The sequence below is a fragment of the Gossypium raimondii genome, chromosome 9 (genome assembly GCF_025698545.1).
Source record: "Gossypium raimondii isolate GPD5lz chromosome 9, ASM2569854v1, whole genome shotgun sequence".
Lineage (NCBI taxonomy): Eukaryota > Viridiplantae > Streptophyta > Magnoliopsida > Malvales > Malvaceae > Gossypium > Gossypium raimondii.
Window position 1 is genome coordinate 47,363,290 of NC_068573.1, and position 25,894 is coordinate 47,389,183.

Genomic DNA, 25,894 nt, shown 5'->3' on the forward strand with positions numbered 1-25,894 from the left:
TTCCTTTGAAACTAAACAGAGTAATTATGTGGTCTTAATGGCGAAATGCGTTTTCCCAATTCAGTGGATAAAACGTAAACATGGGCCATTAAACTCCTTGTTTTCCTCCACTTCCCTTTGGCTTTAACCCCTTAGCTGAGTCAACAACTTTGTCTTTGATTTGATCTTATCATTTCCCTTTCCAATTTTCTCATGCATGATTTAAACAAGTTGACCCAATACCCCAAATTCTTCTTCATTTTCACACTCAGAAAATCAAATTTAATATTATCAATAATAACAAATAACTCCTTCAATCATCACTCTTTTTCTAAGTTCTACAATGTGATCGCAAATAAATTATAATTTTCCATTCTATAAAGGGTTCCTATACTATGTGTTTTTGTTGAATTTAGTCCCTCTATTATTATTTGATTATAGAAATGTGCAGTTTTCAATCACGACGTTAATTTTTCTCCATTAATTTTGGAAAGTTGCACATAAAATTTGTCTAATTGTACAAAAAAATACCAGAATGGAAATAAAGATATATATATTTTGAAAAAAAGAGAGAAACTAGAAAGGAACAAATTAATAGAAGATGGATTAAATTCACCAAAAAAAGCATAATGTAGGGACCCTTTATAACATTTGACCAAATTAAAACCATTAACGTTAGCCAAAATGCCGTGGTTGACTAACGAGCCGTCAAAAGAAAATTAGAAAGCCAGCAAATAGTTTGTTTAAAAAAACATAGAAAAGTCCGTAGACACGTGGAAAGATCCTGATGGTGGTGACCCACTACGTCATCCAATTTGCAGGTGAGTCTAACTATTACTCTCTACTTCTATATAAACTCCCCCCTTAGCTTCTTCCTTTCACTGCATATTCTTCTCATTTCAAAAAAAAAAAAAAAAACTCTCTTCTTCACTTTTAGAAAAAAAAAAGAAGAGATATATAGCTGTGTTTTAGTTTATATTCAGATAGAAACCATGCCGGCTGGTGGATTCTCATCGGTTACACCGGCGGGGGTGGAATTCGAAGCAAAGATCACTCCTATAGTCATCATTACTTGTATAATGGCCGCCACCGGAGGCCTCATGTTCGGTTACGACGTCGGCGTTTCTGGTAATTCATTTTTTCGTGCTTGCATGGAAATTTACACGATTCATTTAGTAATAATAATGAATAGGGATTCCAAGTTTCAACCTCTTTCTTTTTGTAAATAAAATATCTTTTTTTGGCTTATTTTAATGATTCTCTTCGTTACTCTTTTTTTTTTTGTATAAAAATGGTTATATAATTTAACACGTTTAAATAAATAAATATTTTTTGGGAGGGTTTTATTAACTTTTTTTTTCAAAATCCTGGAAAAGAAAATAGTTTTTTTCTCCCCCGCCAAACACCGACTCTGGATCAATTTTTCAACTGAAAAGGGCAGCTTGGGAATTTCATAAATTCTCTGCCATCATATATCGTTGACGAAAGTGTTGGTTAACGGTTGTCAGTGGAGGTCGGTTGTTGTTCGCTCGGCTCCAACATGTTCATTTTTTATGAAATTACCTTATTGTCTATCTATGTGTTTTTTTCCTTCTTCGTTTTTATTATTATTTATTTATAGTTTTTAAGCTCTACGAAGTAAAATAACTGATAATTACCTTATCACAAGGTTTTAAATATTTAAATACTGATTATTAGTTAATTTCTTGAAGTAATAAACCAAATAATAAAATATAAAAACAAATCACTGTCTTAAAAAAAAAGAATTGATTAAATTTTTTTATGTAGGTGGCGTTACGTCCATGCCCGACTTCTTGGAAAAATTCTTTCCGGTTGTTTACCGGAAAACCAGAAACCCTGGAATCGATGGAAATTACTGCAAATACGACAATCAAGGCCTTCAATTGTTCACTTCATCGCTTTATTTGGCTGGTTTAACTGCCACTTTCTTCGCATCCTACACCACTAGGAGTCTCGGTCGCCGCCTCACCATGTTGATCGCCGGTTTCTTTTTCATTGTCGGTGTTGTTCTTAACGCCGCTGCCCAAGACCTAGCCATGCTTATTATTGGCAGGATATTGCTCGGTTGTGGTGTCGGTTTCGCTAATCAGGTACTTTCAATAAGCATCGCACAAATTTATATTCATTACAATTTATTTAGAATCAGTGTGTATCATATAATCCAACATAAGTTTTAATATTTTTTATTCGTACTATATGAGTCTCTAACTTTTAACTTCTATTCAAACGAATCCCTGATATTTAACTTATGCATAAATTTAACTGTTTGAATTAAACAAGGGGACTAAATTTCGAAAGTCCCAGAGTACAGGGACTCAAAACATAATTATACCTAAATAATCCCTTAACATAATACTTTAAGTACAAATGAAAGCATAATTTTGTGCATATATATGCATTATAAGAACTTAATTACACAATTAAAGTACTAAATTTTGTAGCTTGGAGGTTGTCCCCAGCTGAGATAAGCCTTGAAGACATCATTAGACTACATTAATTTCCCTTTCAAAGCAGTTGTAATCAGTCGTGTAGCTCCTTTTCTAAGCTACTATTTTTTGTTGTCGATAGTAATAACACCATTTAAATTTTTATCCCCTATTGATCAACTTTGTTTATTTATCTGGTTTAATAGTCAAAATCCTTTACGTTTTCCAAGAATCCTTACATCCCCAGCAATCACTCTTCAACACCTACCCACTCTAGTCAAGAATGGACTGTCATATGTCACCCAATATTGTTCCATAAAGTTTAGTGCTAAATTCCAACTTTTGTTAGATTGATGTAATTAATTTAACTAAGTAGGTTTGAAAAAAAATAACAAAATCTACTATTTTTTGTTGTCGATAGTAATAACACCATTTAAATTTTTATCCCCTATTGATCAACTTTGTTTATTTATCTGGTTTAATAGTCAAAATCCTTTACGTTTTCCAAGAATCCTTACATCCCCAGCAATCACTCTTCAACACCTACCCACTCTAGTCAAGAATGGACTGTCATATGTCACCCAATATTGTTCCATAAAGTTTAGTGCTAAATTCCAACTTTTGTTAGATTGATGTAATTAATTTAACTAAGTAGGTTTGAAAAAAAATAACAAAATATAATATTATTTGTCACAATCCAAAGTGTTTTGTTTACCTCTAACTTTTAACTTTAATATTAATATATTCTGAGGTTTGAAAATAACACATGTGATTGTGAGTTGTGTGGACTCTTTTGCTCTCTATTGGTTTAATTTAAGAAAGCATCATATGAAAAGATCTTTATCTTTGGATTTATCCATTAAAATTAATAATATTTTTTTAAAAATCTTGAAAAGCAAGTTTATTCACATTTTTCTTCTTGTTCTTAGAATCTTTTTATCCCTTTTTTAAAAATCCTTTTGAAAAGTCTTTTATGAATTACGTGATGCTTGTTTGAACTTTTGTATTTACTTGGGACTTTAAAATTCAACTAGAACAATCTTGTAGCTGATGGGAACAGTAGAGGTGCATAAGGTTCCCAATTGTATTCTTTTATTTAACTTTTAATTTGTGTCAGTGTAAAATAAAAATATCATTTTAATATATCTAGATTAGGTTATAATTTTTAACCCTACCTACCTTTGATATTTAAAGACATCTATTCATATATTAAATTTGAAAAGGATTTTTATAATCCGACGTAATCAATGATTAATTTTTTATTAAATACTTCCGACCTTCAAATAATTTTGTATTAGGCCTCATATTTGATTTAATTAAATTACTTATGTGCTTATTTTTATTAAATACAGGCTGTGCCACTGTTTCTCTCAGAGATTGCACCTACAAGAATACGTGGAGGGTTAAACATATTATTCCAACTTAATGTCACTATTGGAATTCTTTTTGCCAATCTTGTCAACTACGGGACTGCTAAGTATGCCTCGTCTTTCTTCTCTTTTACTCTTTTAATTTTATGTATTTAATGTTTCATCATTAGGGGAAAAAAAACTCTCTTTTTTTTCTTTTTGCCATTGGAGCAAAGATGTAGGATCAATTGCCTTGAAACTGTGATATATGAATGAAATAATTTACACCATTTTTGAGGGAGACCCCGTTGCTCTTAATCATTAACCAATTCCCACGTTTTGGAAAATATTAATAATAATGTGTTCATTTTTTGCTTTTTCTGCTGATCACAATCCTTCATTGCTTTGCTTTGGAACGACAGAATTACAGGGGGATGGGGTTGGAGACTATCATTAGGATTAGCCGGCATTCCAGCACTTCTCCTAACTGTGGGGGCTCTCTTGGTGGTCGATAGTCCTAACAGTCTCATCGAGCGAGGTCGTCTCGATGAAGGAAAGGCCGTGCTCCGAAAGATTCGGGGCACCGATAAGATTGAGCCTGAGTTCCTGGAACTTGTCGAGGCAAGTCGTATAGCTAAAGAAGTGAAACATCCTTTCAGGAATCTCCTTAAACGTAGGAACCGACCCCAACTTGTCATCGCAGTTGCATTGCAGGTTAGTGCTTAATTTTGGCTTCGTGTTGCTTATTTTTCTTGTCGGGTCGTAGAACTCTTACTTATATGTCTGTATTTTTATGGTGTTGGTTACTTGGAACAGATTTTCCAACAATTTACAGGTATCAATGCTATCATGTTTTATGCGCCGGTCTTGTTTAACACATTGGGATTTGGCAATGATGCTTCACTTTACTCTGCTGTTATAACCGGCGCTGTCAATGTGTTATCTACCGTCGTATCCATTTACTCGGTCGACAAAGTAGGCCGTCGTGTGTTGTTACTCGAAGCCGGTGTCCAAATGTTTATTTCTCAAGTAATCATAGCAATTATACTGGCATTCAAGGTTAAAGATCACTCTGACGATCTCCACAAAGGTTTTGCAATCCTAGTAGTTGTTTTGATATGCACTTTTGTGTCAGCCTTTGCATGGTCTTGGGGACCTCTTGGGTGGCTCATCCCCAGTGAAACATTCCCCCTCGAGACCCGATCAGCCGGGCAGAGTGTAACGGTCTGTGTCAACCTGCTCTTCACCTTTGTCATAGCTCAGGCTTTCCTCTCAATGCTCTGTCATTTCAAGTACGGAATCTTCTTGTTCTTCTCCGGTTGGGTCGTGATTATGTCCATCTTTACATTGTTCCTTATCCCGGAAACGAAAAACATCCCGATTGAAGAGATGACGGAGAGGGTGTGGAAGCAACACTGGTTTTGGAAGAGATTCATGGATGATGATGAGGTAGCAGCTGTTACCAATGGTGACATTGCAAAGAAAAATGGGCATGCTAATGGTTTTGATCCAACTTCCCAGTTGTAAACATCTCGTTACGATAGAAAATAGATATACATATTTATTTCATATATGAAGAAATGCTTGACTAATTATTGTCATTTTGGATCTTTGATGTATAATGGTTGCTATAAGGAAAAAAAAAATCAATCTTTCTGAAAAATTACGATTTCAGTTCTTTTTATAGATAATATTCATCATAATTAAGAGATTTGTGATCATATATTTATTATACATTTTAATTGAAGGTTGATTTTGAAGCAAAGGAGAACATCTATAATGTCAAATTGTTAAAGCGTCTTTACACTTTCAAAGACTTAAAACATTCCTAATGTATGCCATGTATAAATCTACAGTATAAGAGAAAGTAGAATCCATTTCTTTTTTATGAAAAGGGACAAGACAGAAAGAGAAATGAAATTGTATACTTGAATTTGGGAACACTATGTCATCATAGCACCTACCACTAACGTATATAAAGATTAGTGCCAATGAGGGACATCATTACAATCTAACACTCTTTGTCTGAATGTGAACAACATTGATTAGTTTAATTTTTGTATCTGCAAATCTATATATATATATATATATATATATATATATTTCTACAACTCACCCAACAGCAATAGCAACAACACCCTCTCCCAACATTCTTTCCTTTCAAGCGTTTCAAGCATTGTGTCCTCTAGAGGTTAAAACAATTGAGGGAGGAGGGAACATCAATGATGATATGCCAACAAAAGAAAGGGTCTAATTTTGGTTTTAATCCCTTTATTGTGTTGAAATCAGAGATTTAATTCCTCTATTTTAATTTGACATAAATTTGATACTTTTTTTTTAAATGTATAATAACATTTGATGTTGTGTTAAAGTGATGATGTGAATTTTCATGAATCTGTTAACATTATTAATCTCTGAATCTAATAACAGAGATGAGATGATGAGTCTTGTCAATTTGGCATAAAAGAGGTGACTATTATCATAAATACCTGAAAGTCGGGACCTTTCTATAAAAAAAACATAAAATTTATGATGCCTCTACGACCAAACTAGAGTTGGTCCAAAAGATATATATATATATATACACACACCATGAGAGAAAGCATCCATTCCGATCCTCACAAATCCAGCCAAAAACAAAAGATTTATTAATCCCTCTTATCCTTTCTCAGGGTTGAATTGCCAGTTTAACCATGGGTTTTTCAAAGAGAGGTGCGGCTGAGATTGTTTTGGCGGTGACGGCTGTTGTTGCCTTGTTGCAGTTCTCCCATGCAGCTGTTTACAAGGTTGGAGACAGTGCTGGTTGGACCTCCATTGGCAACCTTGACTACAAACAATGGTCTGCTATTAAAACCTTCCAAGTTGGTGACATTATTCGTAAGTTTCCCTTTTAAGTTCTTAGTCTCTCCTTGATGTTATAGATGATCTTTCAATATTTAGCTTATTTTTGCCCCCCATTTTTCATCTTTGGCTTATTCCATTTACTGGGTTTATTACTTACACTAGCTTTGTTCTTTTAAAAGCAGCTCTCACCTATTTTATTTTGTGTTTATTAAAGCTGGTTCAAATGTTTGGGATGTAATTTGGTACGGGAAGGCATTGCCCGGTAAAAATACAATATGATGCTTCTTAATTAAAAGATAAATTTCATTTTATCTCTTTTCCTCAAAATATGGGTAAAATAATCCATCTATAATCAAAGAGTAAATTAGTTTTTCTGTGAAAATTACATCCATTTTTATTGTTAAAAACTGATCCCCATACGTCAGCATGATGTACACGTGATAATGTGTCACTTTCTGATTATTTCATCATCAACAGTAGTTTTTAATAGTACAAATGGATGAAATTTTTACAAAAAAAGGACTAATTTGTTCTTTGATTTAATGTACAATGATTAATTTTTCTACTTTTTTAAGTAGAAGGGTCAAAATGTAAATTGACTCCTAGTACAGAGGCCTCTATGATATTTTTACCGGCATTGCACCGAAAGAGAGAATCCAGGTTTGAGATATATTGTTAGTAGGGTAGTCACGAGTCTTGAAAGGGGCCTCATGAACAGTTAAAACAGATATGGATATTTTAATTATATCAAAAAAGGGTTAATATAACTTTTAATTCCTAAACTTGGTAATTAGGTCCACATTGGTATCTGAATTGACAATTAGGTCTATTTAGGTCATTGAATTTAGATTCCATCAAAATTTGATAACGTGGCATAATTTCAGAGTGCCACATCATCAAACGTTTATTTTTACCAAATTTAAAGGCCAATTTGGACCTAGTTGTAAAGTTCAAGCATCAAAGTGAAAAAAAAAAGAGTATAAGTACCAAAATGAACCTAATTGTCAAGTTCAGGTACTACAAGTTATATTAACCCATTTAAAAAATATACCCTGTTTAATTTTTTTTTTATAATTCTGGTGCAATTCTGTATAAAATAATTTGGCAACAATTTATCCATTTTTCAATCTGTTCTTGATATATATGTTGATTGAATGATGTAGCAATATGTTAATGCGCATGCATATATAGGTTTTGAGTACAATGCTCAGTTTCACAACGTGATGCGAGTAACCCATCCTATGTACAAAGCCTGCAATGCCTCAGCCCCTTTGGCTACCTACACTACTGGCAATGACACCATCAACATTACCACTAAAGGTCACCACTATTTCATCTGTGGTGCTCCTGGACATTGTCAAGCTGGTCAGAAAGTCGACATCAACGTGCTTCGCACATCTGAAACAGCTCCAACTACGGCTCCCGAGGGATCAACAGCCGCTTCAGTTCCATCTGCCGGTAGTCCTGCGCCTTCGCCAAGCAGCGGTATCTCCTTGAGAGCTTCCAAGGGGAGTCTAATCACTAAGCTTTGTTTAGCAATGGCTGGTTTTGCAGTTTTTGTATCCGGTTTTTATTGAACAAAATTTTAGATTGATTTTTGTTGTATGTGGAATGGTTGATATACTTCTATAATGTCATTGGTTACACTTCAGAGAGAGACATGTATTTCTCATGGAATAATATTTGTTATGTTGCTAAGTAGCTCCTTTATTAAGGCATTTGGCTTTCATCATTTTTTTTTCTCAATGATTCCTATTAATCATGAATATGAATATGAATGTTGAAAGGAGAATTCGTGTGCTGGTCTGATCGTCAAGGTGTTCATCGCCCCATGTGTGGTCTGGGTTTGAGTCGCGCTAATTACGTTGCTGTTAGAGCTTTACCCTTCGCTTATAATTCACCAAAAAAAAAACTTCTTGAAGGATATATATTTATTTCAGGCTCTAGCAGTAATGGATATGAGATTTATCTTTTGCAATGAGAAATTAAATTATATAGTGCTTAAATCAAGTGAGGCTGTAATAATCAAGTGATTATTTAGGTTTAAATAATTGTTTATGCAATACTTTAGAAATTGTTTAGGGTCAGAATTGAACATTAAAGTTTTAAGAGATCAAAACATATTAATTTATTATTTCATCATTTTGAAGGGATTAAACATAATTTTTTTTTTATTTTAAGGGGCAAAATACAATTTTTGAACTCATGTGTTGTATACAAATGACTTAATAAAAATTGTGCCACATTAATAACGGGGTTAGTGAATTGTGAAAATTAACCTAAATTTAAAGTTTGATGTATATAAATGTACCAAATTAAAATTTGTGTATAACATCAAAGTTAATGTATAATTTTAATATTTATCCCAAATATTGTTAACCCTTCGATCATATTGAATCCTTCTAAATAATATATTATAAATGTACCAAAATGGTTTCTTTGTTAAAATTACGTCATTAAATGTTAATTTTGGAGATTTATATAATAATTTTAGTCCTCATCATTTACATATTTATTCAATTTAACCCATACTTTTTTTATTTAGAACAAATTATCTCTTGTTCTTTCACTACTAACATGACATTATTTTGTTATATATCACGTAAATAAATAATATAAAAAATTAAAAATTGTAAAACATCATAAAATAAAAATTTCGACCTCCAGTAGATTTCTTTTAATAATATGATGCATAAATTTTGTACAATTTATATTTTTCTTGTGATTAATTAACTCCATTTAAACAATTAAATTTGATAGTACAGGGCCATGTTAGTCGACTATTGAGCTTGCGTACCTGCCTTGAAATTTAGGAAATTGTAGCATTTGTCCAAGTAATAATTAAATATGGAAGTCAGTTCATCATTGTCTATCAAATATTATTCTAATTAAATATATGTTTGTTAGCGTAGTTTAGATAATTTGTACGTTTACAAAAACAAGTGTGATATCAGTTTGATTCGGTTTAATTTTTTAGATTTTTAAATCGTTCATCATATAATTTAGTTCATTTCTCGATTTTTTCATATTAATTTTTGTTTTAGTTTTTTAGACTTATTTTAATAAAATCAATTTTATTTTATGACTTTTGAATATTACTTGACAAAATTTCAAGGTCATTTTCATAAATATTTTTAAAAACATTAATTTTTCAAGAACTTTTAAATTATTTCCATTGTTTTAAATATAAAGTTTTATATTTATATCATAAAATTTTAAAATTATTTATATATTAAATAAAAAACAGAATTCGATTTGATTTCGAGTAATTGTGGTTTTTGAACTTACATTCTATAAATTGTCCAAATAATTCGCTTCGGGTCAATTTTTTTACTCAATCCTATTGCAATACATTTTTCGAGCGAGTTAATCCACTATTCTCAATGAGTACAAGTTGTGATATAAGTTTCCTAACTCACTAGGTAACAACCTCACTTATATACTTAATCTAGATAACTTTTCGTCTAAAACTTTAGATATAAATTGATTTACCCAATTTAGTTTATTTACTATGTTTACACTCGATTCATACATTCAATCAAACAAACCAGGCATATGTAAATTGCAATCATCTACGATCACTTAATTTCATTAAAGTAGTCACAAAAACGAGTCTTATTCATATAATCATAGGGGTTTTCTCGGTATCAATTTCCTTGAAAATTTATTCTCTTATTTGAGGAAATTTAGATTAATTTTGATTTCAATAAAGAGCTGATAACAATTTTCATGATTCATCAAAATAAGGTACAAATGTATTTGATAAAAAATATGGTAAGCCTTGACACTCTGCCAGCTTTTCATGCTTGGTACTCTGCTGCCAAAATTGAATTGAAGGACATATAGATTAACATGTAACCTAGAGGACAAAAACTTTTAATAATATGTTTGTCGAGTGATTTTTTTGTGTGTCTTTCCAGATAGACTAATTATGTGTATCCATATGATACGATCATTGTTCATAAATGTGACATGTTAAGTAGGTCTCCATGTATGATGACACATATCCTATCTTAATGTTAACACGCATATACTCAAAGTAGATTTGCATCATGTGTAGGCGAACCCATATTACATAGTACACGTCCTTATATTGGGTTTACCTATATTACGAATGTGCGAGGACAATGCATGTGCAAACCCATACAGAGTGTGGATCAGAACCTGACGAACTAGCGGGTCAATAGATTGATAATAGTTAGTATCATAATAAGTTTGAACTTTAAACTTGCGAAATGAAAGCACATCAAATGAACTATATTAGAAAATGTTAATTCTTTTTAAATAGAAAATTGGATGGATTTGAGTTTGCATAGGTAGTGGTTTTCTTATACGAATCAAGTTTGAACATAAATTTCTATTGTATGTATTTTTTAGTCGGATTAGCCTTAAAGATCAAATACAACAACTTCAAAAACATTTTAAGCTATATTGGAAATTTTAAACTTTTAAAATTTCTAAAAATTAAAATTATTTTCTAGTTTATTTAGTTTTTATAATTTTTATGAAAAATTGAGGAAAATATAATCGATATTTGGAAATATATTTTAAAATTTTAATCATTTATTAACATAACATATAAAATAAAATCGAGCTACATCAACCATAAAAGGTTTGATAATCAAATTGCTCCAAAAATAATATAATATAAATAAAAAACTTCAATCATAGTTTTACCTAAATCAGATACATACAAATGATTAGGCTTGAAAAATAATGGACTACATCTTAATCAAAACTCTGAAGTTCAAACAGATCCCCATATTTCACGTCTAGGGCACGTGACACCTTTCTGCTTACAAGCACACAACACATGACTGTTTCCATCCCACACTACGCTCACATTGCCACACAAAAACGAAATCAATGTTAATTACTCTTTTAACATCAATGTGCATTTACTATATTACTTTTATCTCAATCCAATTACTAATAAAATTTTGCTAATTTCATTTTTAAACACCCAAAGAATTTTATGTGGGTTTTAATGAGGTTTGTGGCAGTCATTTTTAATAAAATCCAAATTTATAAAAATATTTATTTTAGTCTTTCAGTTTTTCGATTTTTAAATTTGTATTGTTTGTCAAATCATCTCAAGATAACGAATGTTAACTTTGTTAATGTAGCACCCATGTGTATGTCACAATTTTATACCTTTTTTTTATTTTTTGAATTTTTATATTTTAAAATTTAATGAATTGCTAACGTGATGTCGCATCAATCTACGTGTACGCCTACATTAACAAAATTAACTTTTCTATATATATTTTGGGTTATGAATTAAGAGTTAAAAAACAAAAAAAAATAAATGAGGTAAAACTACTCTTATTCTTTTTACAATACAATATGCTTTCCCACCACTTAAACAAAGTACAAAATAAGTGACGTTAAAATATAATAATTAAATCACAATAAATCAAATAAAGAAACAAATGATGTTTATGTAACATTAAAAAGAGTTTTAAATTATTCTTGATGCCTAAACCCTGAAATTATTGACATGACCATGTGATCCTTGATTTAAAGATCCCATCACCCTACCCATCTCGCACCACTTCCACCCTAACCAAAACAACCCTTTCCACTCCTCAAATATCTCACCCATGTTAAATTTTAGGTTATAGGTTATTATACTCTCTACAAATTTGAAATTTAGTCCTTATACTTTTATTTGTAAGAATTAAGATCCAGCAGTTACGTGGCTACCAGTGTTTTTTTAAAATCAAAATGTCACACCAACAAATTTAACAAAAAAAATTAACAGTGTTAACGATCGACTTAAATTTTAAAATCTAAAAAGTAAAATGACTAAATTCTAAATTTATTAAAACTACAAGAACTTATGACATATTTTAATCTAAACTTTATTTTGCAAAAAATATGATTTAAAATAATAAATATTATATAAAGCTTACTTCTACACAGGAAGAAAAGATGTGTTCAAAGTGCTCGAACCTACATATTTTTAGTTGTCACAATAGTAATAGTACCAATTATGCCTATAGATAATATACTAGATTTTATATAAATCATAAAATTATGAGATAATTTAAAACAATTATACTTATAAAAATACATGAATATAATATAAATTAACAAAATTATTTAACACTTAATATCTGGTTCTTTTAGTCGATGAGATAAATCACAAAACCACAGCTGAATTTTAATCTAATGTTCAAAGCAATATATAAAATTTAACGCGATAGAATTACATACATTTTAATTTAATAAAAATAATTTATTAATTTCATATTAATAAATATAACTGTTTGTATAATTAAAGAAATAATTATAAAATGAAGCCATGTGGACTATGATAATAATAGTTAAAAGGTTAATGATGAAAGTTAGATAAAAGAAATTAGAACTAAATTGACAAGTGATATAAATATTAGGGGCTAAATTTATATTATACCTTTTATCTACTGAAACACGGCGCGTAAAAACTAATGTCGGAGCAAGTCGCGTGAAGTCAAACACAAAGCAAAGAAGGAAAATCTCTTTCTTTGCCTTCTTCCAATCTCCTCAACTCATCATTCATAACATAAGTAAAACCCCATCTCAGCTCTATCATCTCTCTTTCATTTAGGATGTCCCTTGACCTTAACCCAATATTGCTAATGATTGATTGATATATATACATATGCATATATATATGCAGCTAAGCTAGGCTAAGATAACCTTGTGAAAGATCTTGGTTATGGGGAAGAAAAGAGAGAAAATAGGTTCAAGATCTCAAACACTACCCTCATCTCCTTCCCACTCTTTCTCTTCATCTTCCTCCTCCGACTTTGAGTTCACCATCTCCCTTTCCCCACGCGCCGCCACCTCTTCCTCCCTATGTCCAGCCGACGACCTCTTCTACAAAGGCCAGCTCTTACCTCTCCACCTTTCTCCTCGTCTCTCCATGGTCCGTACCCTCCTCTTAGCTTCCTCCAGCACTTCCTCCTCTTCCGCCGCCACTGCCTCTCGTGACTCCACCGCCAGCAGTTCCAATGACTCCCATTCTTCTTTCTCCAGTGACCTCGTTTTGCTCTCCGCCGATTGCGGTTCCTCCAGGCCTAGCTCCGTCTCCGATGACGACGGTCTCAAAAGGGTACTTCACAATACAGGGAACCAACAACAACAAATCAAGAAGAACAAGTATTTCTCCTTGTCTAGATTCTCTTCGGTGTTCAACAAGGAAAACAACAAGAAGCTTGACCAGGTAAACATGGCGGCAACTCCGTCGTCGGTTAAAAAAATAAGCACGACGGCGAAACGAGTAATAAGCAAATACTTGAAGAAAGTGAAGCCATTATACGAGAAACTATCACATAAGCAAGATGAAAAAATGGGAGGAGTTGAATCGGTTTCAACTTTGTCAACAACAACATCATTTCCAGCTTCGTTCTCGATCAAACCAGAGAGATCTGTCAAAGAAAACAACAATGGCGGTGGATTTTCTCACTCTTTCTCGGGAAACTTGAGGTACCCAAAAAGGAGAAGCTGCATTTCGAGCTGCCCATCATCCATGAGGTCATCGCCGAGCCACTCTGGGGTGCTTTCTCGAAATGGGTTTCCGAGCACGAATACGGGTCGGGTCGGTGGCGTTGGCGGCATGATGCACTACCCGGATCGGTCGTCAATGGAAGAACTGCAAAGTGCTATTCAAGGTGCCATTGCTCATTGCAAAAATTCATTGGTTCAAAACAAAACTACTGTAATAAGTAACGAAATTTAACTGAAAAAAGAATCTCTTTCCATAAACTTTCCTGGTAAGGTAAAAATAAAGTGACATCAGTACTTTTTCTTTTTCCATTTTCATTAGCATCATCTCCACCCTCTAAAATGCTATAAATTAAGCGAATTATATCTTAGGTTTAGTTTAATAGGAAGGTTAAGTCGAAGAATTTTGATATTCTTGGATTTAATAAATTATGAGGAGATTTTAAGATTTTGATCATCTAAGTTTAATTTTCATTTTATATAAATGCGTGGGTGGTCTCATAATATTTATTTTGGTTTGTATTTCATTATGGGTATTCTCTAGACTGGCTCTAATTAATGTTAGTTTTGTAATGCTTGATTCTAACTCTAATTGATTCCCATATGTAGTAGCTGTAAACTTTTGTAAAATAATAAAAATTAATGTTGAGCAGTTTGGTTGAATGAGGGGCATGTGATAAGAAGAAGTTTAAGGCACACCCATATGAAATAGAGTGGCAATGAAGTATGTGAGTTTTAAAAATTAATTAAGTCAAATTAATGTACTAATTTATAAGTTGAAATGCTTGACTTCAACAGCCTACCCCCAAGTAAGTACCAACTGTAGCATTAATGAACCACATTTTGAGGCATTTCATGTTATGAGTTGTATCGTTTATTAATTTGGTCGGTGAAAAGATTTTTTTCCCCAATCTCTAATCCTATTATTTATTTTTAGATTTTTCCAATGACTATTTTATGGTTTTTTTTTTAATAATAAGTATATTCGAAAAACAATGCTCATATCAATTGAGAATCTTTAAATATTGAGAAGTAATTAAAAATGCATTTGGAAGTAGGCAAGCTCACCCAAAATGGTAAAATCATCTTGTAATCTCTTCGGAATTTTAAAAATTACAATATAACACTATGGTAAATTTGTATTTTAAATCTCTAAAATTTTATGATTTATCTAAAAACAATTTTTGAACTTCGTACTTAAGAGACCTTGAATCACTATACAAGTGGCGTATGTAGGACCTTGAACACGTGGGATATGTGAGGTATGTTATTGAATTAAAAAGTCCCACATTGGTGTGAATGAAGGTCCAAATCCTTGCTAAATATCTTTTTAAAGTTAAGCATGGGCAATTTCAGTCCTTATGATTCTAACCCTAAAAGAATATAATATATGCTATTTAATAAAGAAAAACATAGAGTTTTTGGAGTGTTGTTGCATTGCCTCGTGGATATTACTATTCCAAGTATTTGATGATATTTCATTTTCAAAATAAGTCCATTAAACTACAAATTTCAAAGTAAATAAAATCCATATACATATATGAAACAAGGTAGAGTTGTTTTTTTGGCGTTTAATGCATGGTCCGTTTCTACTGTCGTGTCCCAATAACCAGAACAAACAAAGTGCAAAGTACCAAATCATGACCCTCTGATCCACAGATCTTCTTTGATTATAAATAACTCTGTTTCCAAAAAAAATGGGGGTCCCCCAATGTTTTGAGTGGGACCAGATATAGGGTATCTTTACCACCTGATAGAAAAGGCAGCAATTAAGAACTTGTGGTCACAATTTGCAGTACACGTTTAGTACTCTTTGGTAGCAAAAATGGCCCAAAGGGTCCCATTTCCATTGTGGTATTGCTGGATTTGGATTAGTAGGGTTTTGCTGTTTGGTCCCACAACATCTAAAGATTTCTGATGTTGGAGTTAGATTTGCCTTATCATCTCTCCATGTTTTTTAATCTTTGATTGTTGCTTTTAGGTGAGTTTGCTTGGGAAAATTATACTAAATTTTGATATGTTTAGAGACTTTGTTATTGCGACAATAATTTGTGTAATGATTCACCCAATCAGGGGTTTATTTTTCTGATTATCGAGAAATTGTGTTCATGAGAGATTTGATTTATTGTATCGAGGTCACTCCTAATTACTTATCGATTGAGAGATTTGATTTTGTCTATCATAGACGGATAGATTTACTAGCTTTTTGAGACTTTATCTTGTATGAGATTGAAATCCTCAACTGCTCCCTTACATTCGTGTGTCCTTGTATGACCTCGTTGGTGTTTGTAATTAAGTAGGATGCAAGTTTCGTTTATTGTGATATTTCTTTCTAAAATTATCATAAAAGCTATGAAAATATGTTTAAAACTCTAAAAAACAATTGAAAATGCTATAATGGTGTTGCTAGTTCTTCAACTATAGTTTCGTTAGCATATTGAATTGCGCCATTGCTTCTAATGATGCTTTCTGTCTGCATGTTTATTTTGATAGGAAGAGATCTTATGATAAGATTGGAATTTATGCTGGGATGGTAGAACACAGATTCCATACTGAATATTCGATCAAAGTATAGAACACTGATTGGAATTTATGTTGGAATTTGCCATAGCCTTTCAACGTTGAGTACTTATGTATATTTCGGATAAGCTAAAGTATCCATTAATGCAGATTGGTTCTGTGATAAATCAAAGTACGGCATTTAACACGCAAAGAGAGTTAGTGTCACGAATCTAAAGATCACTTGTACTATTGATACATAAGAGTATTTTCATATACACTGCAGTGAAGTACCAAATGGAACTCTCATAGCAAGTTATATTTAGTGTACATGTTCTTATAACAAGTACCCACGCGTTATGTTCAATTATCCTACTTCACATTGAGATCAATTGCATGCATCTAATGCATAGAAGCTTAATATGCGCCAACCTTTGAGCATCATCAATGCTCTTTCTTGACAATATGATGGCCAAGAACAATTTAGGAATCACAATTTTGATACATATGATCTCGTAATTGTTATTCGTTACAATTCTCTTGCAATGCCTTGTGTATTACATGAGTTTTATTTTTACATGTGCTAAATGACATATAGCTAACATTTCACTTATGAATAAAAAATATCTCGTTATTATTATAAAAAAAAAAACTATAATAAGTTACAAGCAAATCTCAATTGACTTGTAGGGTTTATACCAACAAAATTTTGTATGAAACTAATATGGATATGGACGTATTGATACATGGCCAATATAAGTCGGTATAAATCGATTTAGATGTCAAAATAATATTTTCACAATAGAATATTAATATTGATATAAACTTATAAAAATTAGTTAAATGTATTAAAATGCATAAAACTTATAAATAAATAAAACATATTTAAAATTTTATAAAATTCATAAAATGTAAAACATATATAAAAAATGAAAATCTAATAAATTATATAAAATTAGAAATTTAAAAAAGTCATTTAAACCCTAAAATCATAATGAACACATAACATCGAGCAAGCTGTTAAATAATAGGAATAGTCATTAGATTGTTAAGGTCATCATCATGTTAAGTAAAATATTCTCGATCTTTCATAAATAAAACGATACTTGTGGGATTCTCTCATTTTATTGATAAAATATTATTTTATTTTTAAAATTTTCATCTTCAATTTTTAAGTACAATATAATAGTTTGGACCTTGAAAAGTTAAGAATGATTTGCTAAGTACCATATGATATAAAGTATTTTCAATACAGTTAGATTCTATATAAAACCAAAATTTAATTATCCAACGATTGCAAATATTAGAATATGTTAGCATGAAATATTCTGACGACTATTCCCATTATCTAATGCCATAGGTCCTCTTTGATTTTATGGGTTTAATTTCTAAAATGAGGAACAAATAAATACTTTTTATATATTTATTAATATTTTTTATAATTTATTAGAACTTGTGTTGATTTTTTTATTTCAAAATTTTTTATTTTTTATAGTTAATGGGAACTTTTATAAGTTTTATAATCTTTGTAAGCTTTTATAATATTTTTATAAGTTTATATATACTTTTTTATAATTTTAATAATTTTTATATTTTTTAAGAAAATATAAGATTAAATCGAAGTTGTCGCGTACAATCCAATTAATTAGTCAATTAATTTTAACGATCAATATAATTAAAAAGGGCTTAATTAATTTTTTTATTAACGACAGTGAAGCAATTATATACGAATTTAATTTCTTTTCGTTTTTCAGTTTTGTTAGTTATAAAACTTTTTAAATTTATGCAATAATCTCAAACACATCAATTCTTCACATACTTCTTTTGATTAATTTTTATTTAGTTAATTAATAAAATAAATGTGACAATATTCTAACCCTCGTAGAGTTGAAAAAATTCCAACAATATAATTAGCGTTGAAAAAATTTTATCCACGGCCAGTGTAAAAATAGCGGTGGCGATAATAATAGATATTGTAACGATGTTGTAACTTGTGCAAAATACAAAATAAACTTAGACATGGTATAACACCGACACGTAATTGATTCTCTAAATTGAATGGTTGCGATAGTATATACAAAACACAATAAAAATAAATTAAGCATGACGAGCGTTAAGAATAAGTAGAAATTTTATATAGACGAAATTATTATCATGTAAATATATATTATTTTGAAGTCATGAAAATAATAACTTCCAAAATAAAAATATTCGAACAAGTAGAATCAGCACAAACAGATTAAGAACTGGGAAAAAAATCACACGGAATCATCTAATTCGAATTAAAACTCACACATGAATAATTGCATATAATAAGTGTTCAACTCGAATAAACCAAAATCTCATTAACTTCGTATTGATATATTAATATCCTAACCTAAATCCAGCCCGGCCCGGCCCAGTGGTCAAATATTGAAGCAAGGGTGCGTCCAGAATGCTTTTCTTGGTAAGGAAGGAGGGTTCATTGATTTGACAATTTGTATTGAATTATGTGGTGTACTGTTCAACGGGTCCCCTTCTTTCTTTCAGGTCCCTGGTGTTTGATGTTCTGTTTGAGTGGGGTCACAAGTGTTTATTATTTTATTATCTGTTTTTGTCACTTTTTTAAATTCTCAATACCTTTAGACCTAATCCTAATTTCAGTTTTAAATTAGTAAAACTTAATTAAGGTTATGGTTTTTGTCTAAATGACTAATCAAAGAATTGACGTTAACGTTTTGTATCAATATCATGGAATTTCTTGTATTTTCTTCATTATTTTCAGAACATTTGGGAAATTAAACTAACAAAACGAAATGGATGGATGTATAGGTTTCTGCAAAATTTGGGTTCCGACTCTCAATCCAATATTTTATTAATCTGAAGCCCAAAACCAATAATGATGCAAATATCTAATTCAAGGCCCAAAAGTAATTTTAATTTTGATATTCAGCATATTGATCTCCATTTAAAAAAATCACAACTTTAATGTTTTTCGTTAATTGTACGTATTTTTTATTGTTACCATAACAAATTTAGCCCGTAACATTTACACATAATATATAAACAACACACTTGACGGAAAATATTAATGTAGTGTTTATTGTGCACTTTCGAATTTGATATTTTTTAAAGGAACCAATTTACTCGACATCAAAATTAAAAATTCCAAATTTAATAATACAATATTACAAAACATTATCATTACGTGCACATATCAATTGCCATATTTATATACTTTTAGAAAAATAATATAATGGCACTTCAATAAATTATTCATTTCAACTAAAAATAAGACATCATATAATATAGGAGGGTGCTCACATGGAAATGTCTCATACATCAATGTTGAGGTGGGCAGCTTTGAATGACACATAGGGGAAGTATAAAATTATATTTTATTTATTTTGTACATTATTAAATTCCAAATTTTAAAAAATATTAATATAATATTGTCACATCTTTATTATTGTACAATCTCTATATTTATTTTTAGTTTTATTTTTTAAAAGTTATACAGTCAGGGGCGTAGGTAGGGGGGCTAGCAGGGGCCCGATCCCTCTAAAATGGAAAACTTTTTATTTAGGCATTGTAATTTTTTTAAAATTTTAAATTAGTACAGATAAAATTGCACTTTGACCCCCTAAAAATGATAAACATTTAATTTAAACCTTTAAATTTTATAAAGATATAGGCTATTAAAATAGTGAAATTATATTTTTACTATCGTAAAAATTACAATTTAATTTCGGTCCTCCTAAATTTTTTTGGGGCTTCACCCCTGGATACAATAATGTTTTACTTTTGGTTTAAATTTTTCATTTTAAACTAGATTTAATATATCATTTAACAATTAAATCAATAGATTAATAATATAATGTTTTAATTGATACAACATTAATAGTTTGAGGTGTAAACGAACATTTTTCAAAATTGGAAACCGAATTACGATGAAAATCATGGTTTGGTGATTTCCTTTATAAATTATAACGCCAAAATCAAATATTTAAATTAACTTAAATATGGTTTAAGCAAGATTTTATCTAATTCAATCGATTTTTTATTTATGATTAAAATAAATAAACGAAGCCACTAATTTCTGATTCAACTAACCGATCCAATCCACTTCTGATAACCATAATTACAATTAATTAAAATCGAGAACGATTATAAATACATCATATGTAAACGAAAATGAATCTAAATAAAGCGAAACCATAATCTCAGATATCTTTAGGGCTTATTATATATGTACATGTTACATTATAAAATCTACTTTTGTAGGCACTTTAGTTTAGTTGATGACTAGATTCATTACACTCAAAAATATAATTGCCATGCACCATGACCTAACATCACACGTGTGAATCCCATCCACGTGGCAAGTTCACACGTATGTGTTATTTATCAAAGTCCTTTGGAGGGAAAAAGAAAACATAATTGAGTCACCCAGCATAAGTTTGGATCTTATAAAGCCCTAATTTAGGTAAGAAAAACATGAGCTACTTGTCGTGTGCCACCACTAGCACAAAATATTAAAATATTTAATTATTATTTTTATTAAAATGATTTATTCATTGTAAGGATTAGGTCAAACAATCCAAAGGAAATATAAAAATAAATGTTTTTCTAATATTTTTAATAAAATCATTACAATAATGAATGAATAACGAGTATTTAGTTATACAAATGCTCCAAGTGAAAAGAAATATTATTATTATAAATAAAAATAAAAAAAGCGTAAAAGTGACTGTATGATACTACATGCTTTGTCCCACATTGTGGACTTTTCCTCATCATACAGTTTATTGTTTCTTTATTTTAAAGGTTGTCACCGTCAAATTTTTGAAATATTTAAAATAAATAATTTTAAAAAATATAAAGATTTTATAATAAAGTTCATGATGACGAAGAATGGTTTTTTTTAAAATGATTTTAAATATAAAAAATTAAAATATTTATTCTTCAGTCCAATCATTAAATAATGGATCGCATAAAAATAATAAAGAAATGGACCGCATATTACTGATTGTTACGAGATAATATTAAATAACATCCTACGTGGCATTTTAAAATGGCAATACAATCTAAATTAAGCAGTTTTTGTCTTTTATTTAATATTTTACCATTTTTAATTCTATAATGATTCATGGTAGTTTGGTGTTTGCAAATATTGATATTAAAAAATAAAACTTAGCTTTTGTTGTGATATCCTATTCATTAAATTAATAATTTATGACGATGAGTCCAGCAAGAAAACTAAAGATAGGCCACAACGTGGTCAGCCCTTTTACCCACTCTTTATTTATTTATTTTATAAAATTTTAGCTTTCCTATATTTAAATTTGAAATATTGTGATTTTACTTATAATTTACGTATGATTTTTTGGATTAAAATTATGTTATATACATGTATATTAGGTTTAACATGAAGTGCTAAAAGCATATTACCTTCGTCAATTAAGTACGTTGCGTAGTGTAATAAATTGTATTTTTATTAAATGAACCTATTTAATTTATTTTAATTATAATAAATGTTTTAAAACTGAAATGATATTAATCAAACTCTTTATGTGTGAAGTATAAATAAGAAGAAGAAAAAACTGATTTGGTATTAATCAAACATTTTTAAAGATTATAGCGGTTTTCGATAGAAAATAGATATGGATGGTTTTGTTTTAATAATTAAATGAGTGGAGATTTTAATGATATCGTTTAGGTATTATATAAAAATATTATAAATATTAGGTTGTTAAAAACATTTTATTACACTTGTATGCGTGTGGAAATCATGATTTTAAAAATAATGAAATATATTATTTGGATTTTGAAACTAATTAATCATAATAACACATGAAATATTTACAATATTAAACACCAACTCTATTGGGAGTATAGATATACGACTAATGGAGGTAATAAAGTCCATTTAATAAAATAAAAATGTATAAAAAAATTCAAAATAATGTTTTAATTGAGTGGTAATTTAAAAGTTTTATTGATGTAATCGGCATGGGTTTAAATCCCACCTTGTGAATATTTTTACTGCTTTTTTTAAAGTGAAAACACTATGATACCTTCGAATAATATTACTTATTTTTAATTACGGAAGGGCATTCCTAGATTTTCTTAACCGATTTAGTCCCTGATTAACTCGTGACACCAACTTGGTTAGGAGTTTAAATAATAGTACAGATATTGGGTTGTTTAGTTAGTTTAGTGTGGTGTGCAATCTGATACATGAACTTTGATTTTGTGCAATTTTATATATGAAATTTTTATTTGACCTAATTCTCACAAATCATTAACATAATTATTGTCATAGCATCATTGTAACACCCCTATACCCGGTTTGATCCAAAGAACCTGATATAGGAATAGTACACTTTGTGCCAAAGTGATTTTGGCTAATCACTAATATTTTTTGAACATTTAAAAAAATTTAAGTTTTCATAAATTATATTTTTGTCCTTACTACTTGGAACACACTTGATCTTCCTAAGTACATGCATTTCTATTCAAAATTTTGAAACAATTAAATTAAATTATAATGACATATTAATGTCTAGTATCGTGACTATCATTTTTTTTATTAAACAATATCCTATTCGCACAATTACTATAAATGGTTATTCACATATCAAACAATATTTATTCGTCTTGTAATACCGAAAATTTTTACAGAAGGTATTATCTTTGATATAATAAGGAAATAAAGTGACAAAAGAAGAATTTTGAGTTATGACAACATTGGGAAGTATATTATGACATATTAATTCAAGAAATGATTAAATTGCAAAAGTGAGAAAAGTTTTGTTACCCAAGAGTAAATACTCAAAATTTGAGGGGTTAAAGTGTAAATATGAAAATTTTGAAGGACCAATAGTGTAAATATTTTAAGGGTGGAATAATCTAGAAACTAAGGAAAATGGATGAATTAGGACTAAATTGAAAAGTTGGAGAATTTTGAGGACTAAATCATAATTTTACCAAATTAAGTGATGACTCAAGAGCGAAATTTTAAATATTATAAAGGGCAAAATGGTCAATTAGAAGAGAGAGAAATCTAGAAGATAATGATGATGTTGGAGATATTTTATATTAAATAAATAAGTATTAAATTATTAATATTTTAATTTAATTTTAAATGATATTTTATTATTTTATTAGTATTTTATTTAGTATATATAAGAAAAGGAAGATGAAGAATCATCCATTCCACCATATTTCCAACGTGAGAAGAGAGGAGGAGAAAGAAAGTTTTGCTTTCTTTACAATTTGGTTCTTCCACAAAAAATTTACCATTTTCACCTAGAAATCAAAAGAATTTCCATAGCTTCCAAGAGAGAAGAATAACAAGGAGACAATGGGGAGCTAGAATATCAAGTTAGATTCAAGAAATAGAAGCTGGAGGAGAGAGAAAATCAAGTTAAAGATTGAAATCAATAGTACAAGGTAAGAACATCAAGATTTCAATATATTTTTAAGTTTGATATTATTGAAAAGCATGGAAATAATGTTATAGTAGAGTTTTCTTATATAAGGTCTTATGTTCTTGATATATTAGTGAAGAGAAATAAGTGAAAGTGATGGGAAATATTATAGAGAAAGGGAATAAGGAGTTATCACTAGACTGTCCATGGTAGGGCGGTCAAACTGGCCCGACGGCCCCCTTGAAATATGGGAGGGTTTGGGTAAAAATATAGGCCGAAATATGGGATTGGGCAAAAACGAGGCCCGTTTAGAAAGCGGGCAGACCTCGAGCAAGTTTTTTGGCGGGCCTGCCCGCCCGACCGAAAATATATTAAATATATATTTTTATTTTTAAAATATACTAGTTTTAGTTTTATTTTAAGTTACAAAATTTTAGATTTTGTTACAACAATTAATACAATTAACAATTAATAATTTGATGTAATTTGATAATTTTACTAATAATTAATACAATTAACAATTAATAATTTTACTAACAAAATGTTAGTAAGTTAATAATTAATAATTTGATAATTTTAGTAACAATTAATACAATTAATAATTTTACTAACAAAATGTTAGATTTTACAAAATGTTGATTGGTACAAAAATATATAATTTGATACAATTTTAATAATAATTAATTTTGATAACAATTAATTTTAATAACAATTAGTTTTAATTTTAATAAAAATATAATTTTAATTTTAATTAAAAAACGGGCCGGGCCGGGATCTCAGGCCCATATTTCGGGCCGGGCCGGGCCCGGGCCTAGGAAGCGGGCTGAAATTTTTTGTTGGGCCCGGCCCGGCCCTGCCCATGGACACCTCTAGTTATCACCTAGTAATCAACATTTTGCACTAAAACAGTTTTAGACAGCAGCAGTAGGTTAAGTTTGAAAAATCACCATAAATTGTGGAAATCGAATTAGAGTATGAATAAAATATTGAAATAAATCTTATTGAGTCTAGTTTCTCTTAGAAGAAACGGTGTAAGTAATGAAATTTTAAATCATGAGATATAATAAATTTTGTGAGACAAGATCAGAATGAATTTGGGTTCCCTTGTTCTGACTTGGAAAAATCATTAAAAATTGTACAAAAATGATTATGGGTTATAATTTATATTTTTAAAATCCTTAATGAGTCTATTTTCAATAGAAACAAACGGGAATATCATACAAATTATGTACAAAGAGATAATTAATTTTTAGTGAAGAGGGGTCGGAACTGTCAAATAGTGAAACAATGGAAACTTTAAAGAATAAACTGTACTTATTGGCTAGACCAAAAATTCTGAAAATTTTATGGTAAGAATATATGTGAGTCTAGTTTCAGAGAAATTATTGGATCTCAATTCGAAGTTCTGTAGCTTAAGATATAAGTAATTTAGTGACTATGACTCAAGTGAACAGCTTGTTATGAGTAAACAAGTTAATAATGGTATTATGTATATATCAAGGATGTGGAATGGAGTGGAGGAGGAGGAAAATATATGTGAATATTCAGCTAATATGAGTTTATTTTAAAATCGCTAATTTACATGTTTTAGGTTCAGGGACTAAATTGAATAAAAGTAAAATTTTAAGGGTAATTTTGTAAAAATATCAAAAATAAACAAATTTCATGAAATGATTTGTTTTATTATTTAAATAAATAAATTGAATGAAATATTAATTTAGATCAAGATTGGGTGGAAATTCGAGGAAAATAGAAAATTATCAAAATGCCCCTGAATTTTGGTATTTCTACAATTTAGCCCGGTAAGTTCGTGTAACCTGAATTATATCTTAAATGCTTGAAATGTATGTTATTGATGTGAATATGATTGAAA

The 25,894-nt window shown here is 30.0% G+C and overlaps 3 protein-coding genes across 3 annotated transcripts; all 3 read left to right on the forward strand.

Moving 5' to 3' along the window:
- The first annotated feature begins 873 nt into the window (after positions 1-873).
- Positions 874-5,438, forward strand: LOC105800506 (sugar transport protein 13). The gene is made up of 5 exons (XM_012631687.2): positions 874-1,107; positions 1,768-2,090; positions 3,779-3,903; positions 4,198-4,489; positions 4,592-5,438. The coding sequence occupies exons 1-5, from the start codon at positions 972-974 to the stop codon at positions 5,300-5,302; spliced, it is 1,587 nt and encodes a 528-aa protein (XP_012487141.1). The 5' UTR covers positions 874-971; the 3' UTR covers positions 5,303-5,438.
- A 946-nt stretch (positions 5,439-6,384) lies between these two features.
- LOC105800507 (mavicyanin) lies at positions 6,385-8,317 on the forward strand. The gene is made up of 2 exons (XM_012631688.2): positions 6,385-6,652; positions 7,811-8,317. Exons 1-2 carry the CDS (start codon positions 6,469-6,471, stop codon positions 8,194-8,196), a joined length of 570 nt encoding a protein of 189 aa, XP_012487142.1. The 5' UTR covers positions 6,385-6,468; the 3' UTR covers positions 8,197-8,317.
- Positions 8,318-13,151: 4,834 nt separating this feature from the next.
- On the forward strand, positions 13,152-14,422 carry LOC105800508 (probable membrane-associated kinase regulator 1). The gene has a single exon (XM_012631689.2). It carries the CDS (start codon positions 13,323-13,325, stop codon positions 14,343-14,345), a length of 1,023 nt encoding a protein of 340 aa, XP_012487143.1. The 5' UTR covers positions 13,152-13,322; the 3' UTR covers positions 14,346-14,422.
- Positions 14,423-25,894: the final 11,472 nt, after the last annotated feature.